General features: G+C 37.5%; 1 protein-coding gene across 1 annotated transcript in view; it reads right to left on the bottom strand.

The window, feature by feature from the left end:
- Positions 1-312: 312 nt before the first annotated feature.
- Positions 313-718, bottom strand: part of LOC119592742 — a gene marked incomplete in the record, with an annotated part of 1603 nt that continues 1197 nt past the window's right edge. Inside the window, 1 exon segment of the mRNA XM_037941676.1 lies at positions 313-718. Within this exon segment, the coding sequence (XP_037797604.1) occupies positions 570-718 (149 nt within the window).

Genomic DNA, 718 nt, shown 5'->3' on the forward strand with positions numbered 1-718 from the left:
AGCACATTAAATTAAGCCGTAGCATTTAAGGGTTTTGCAACACTATACACTAAGCAGTTTTCACATAACATATCCAATTAAAAATACTAGTATAAAACGTCAGTTCATTACACAGAGCTTAAGACAATTGATACTTAAGCAAATAATATATATAATGTTTGTTAATATATATAAGCTCATCTTCTCTTGTGTATCTATTATATATTCATACACACATTTATAAATACTACTTTAAAAGACGTTGAAATGGGCACATATTTACAAAGGATATGTGCAAAAGTTGGCATTATTCATGTTAAAAACAGAGCAATGTAAGCCCTCCAATTATAAAATGTATTAAAAATTATATAAACAGCACATCCACATACATCACATAGAAAGTAACTACCCATCATAAGTTAAACTAAATGAGTTTCATAAAATATATCTCGCCTCGCATTAACAAGGGAAGTGTCAAAACCTACACTGATATAGAAAATCCCTCTTCATAAGGTACAAGGAAATACAGACAACAAACACATCCTTATCCACGCATATATCCAGACCTCTCGCTCTCGTCAAGTCCCTCCTCACAAGGCATAGGGAAAGGTAGTTGGGTAGCCCGAACTGGCCACGTGTAGCCTGTGCCTGGCCTGGGCGTCGTAGGCCATGGTAGGATTGACAGACTCGGCATAACCCCGAAGGCCAGCCACCAGCCACTTGCCCGCCTTGGACAACT

The sequence above is a fragment of the Penaeus monodon genome, chromosome 30 (assembly GCF_015228065.2).
Source record: "Penaeus monodon isolate SGIC_2016 chromosome 30, NSTDA_Pmon_1, whole genome shotgun sequence".
Classification (NCBI taxonomy): Eukaryota; Metazoa; Arthropoda; class Malacostraca; order Decapoda; family Penaeidae; genus Penaeus; species Penaeus monodon.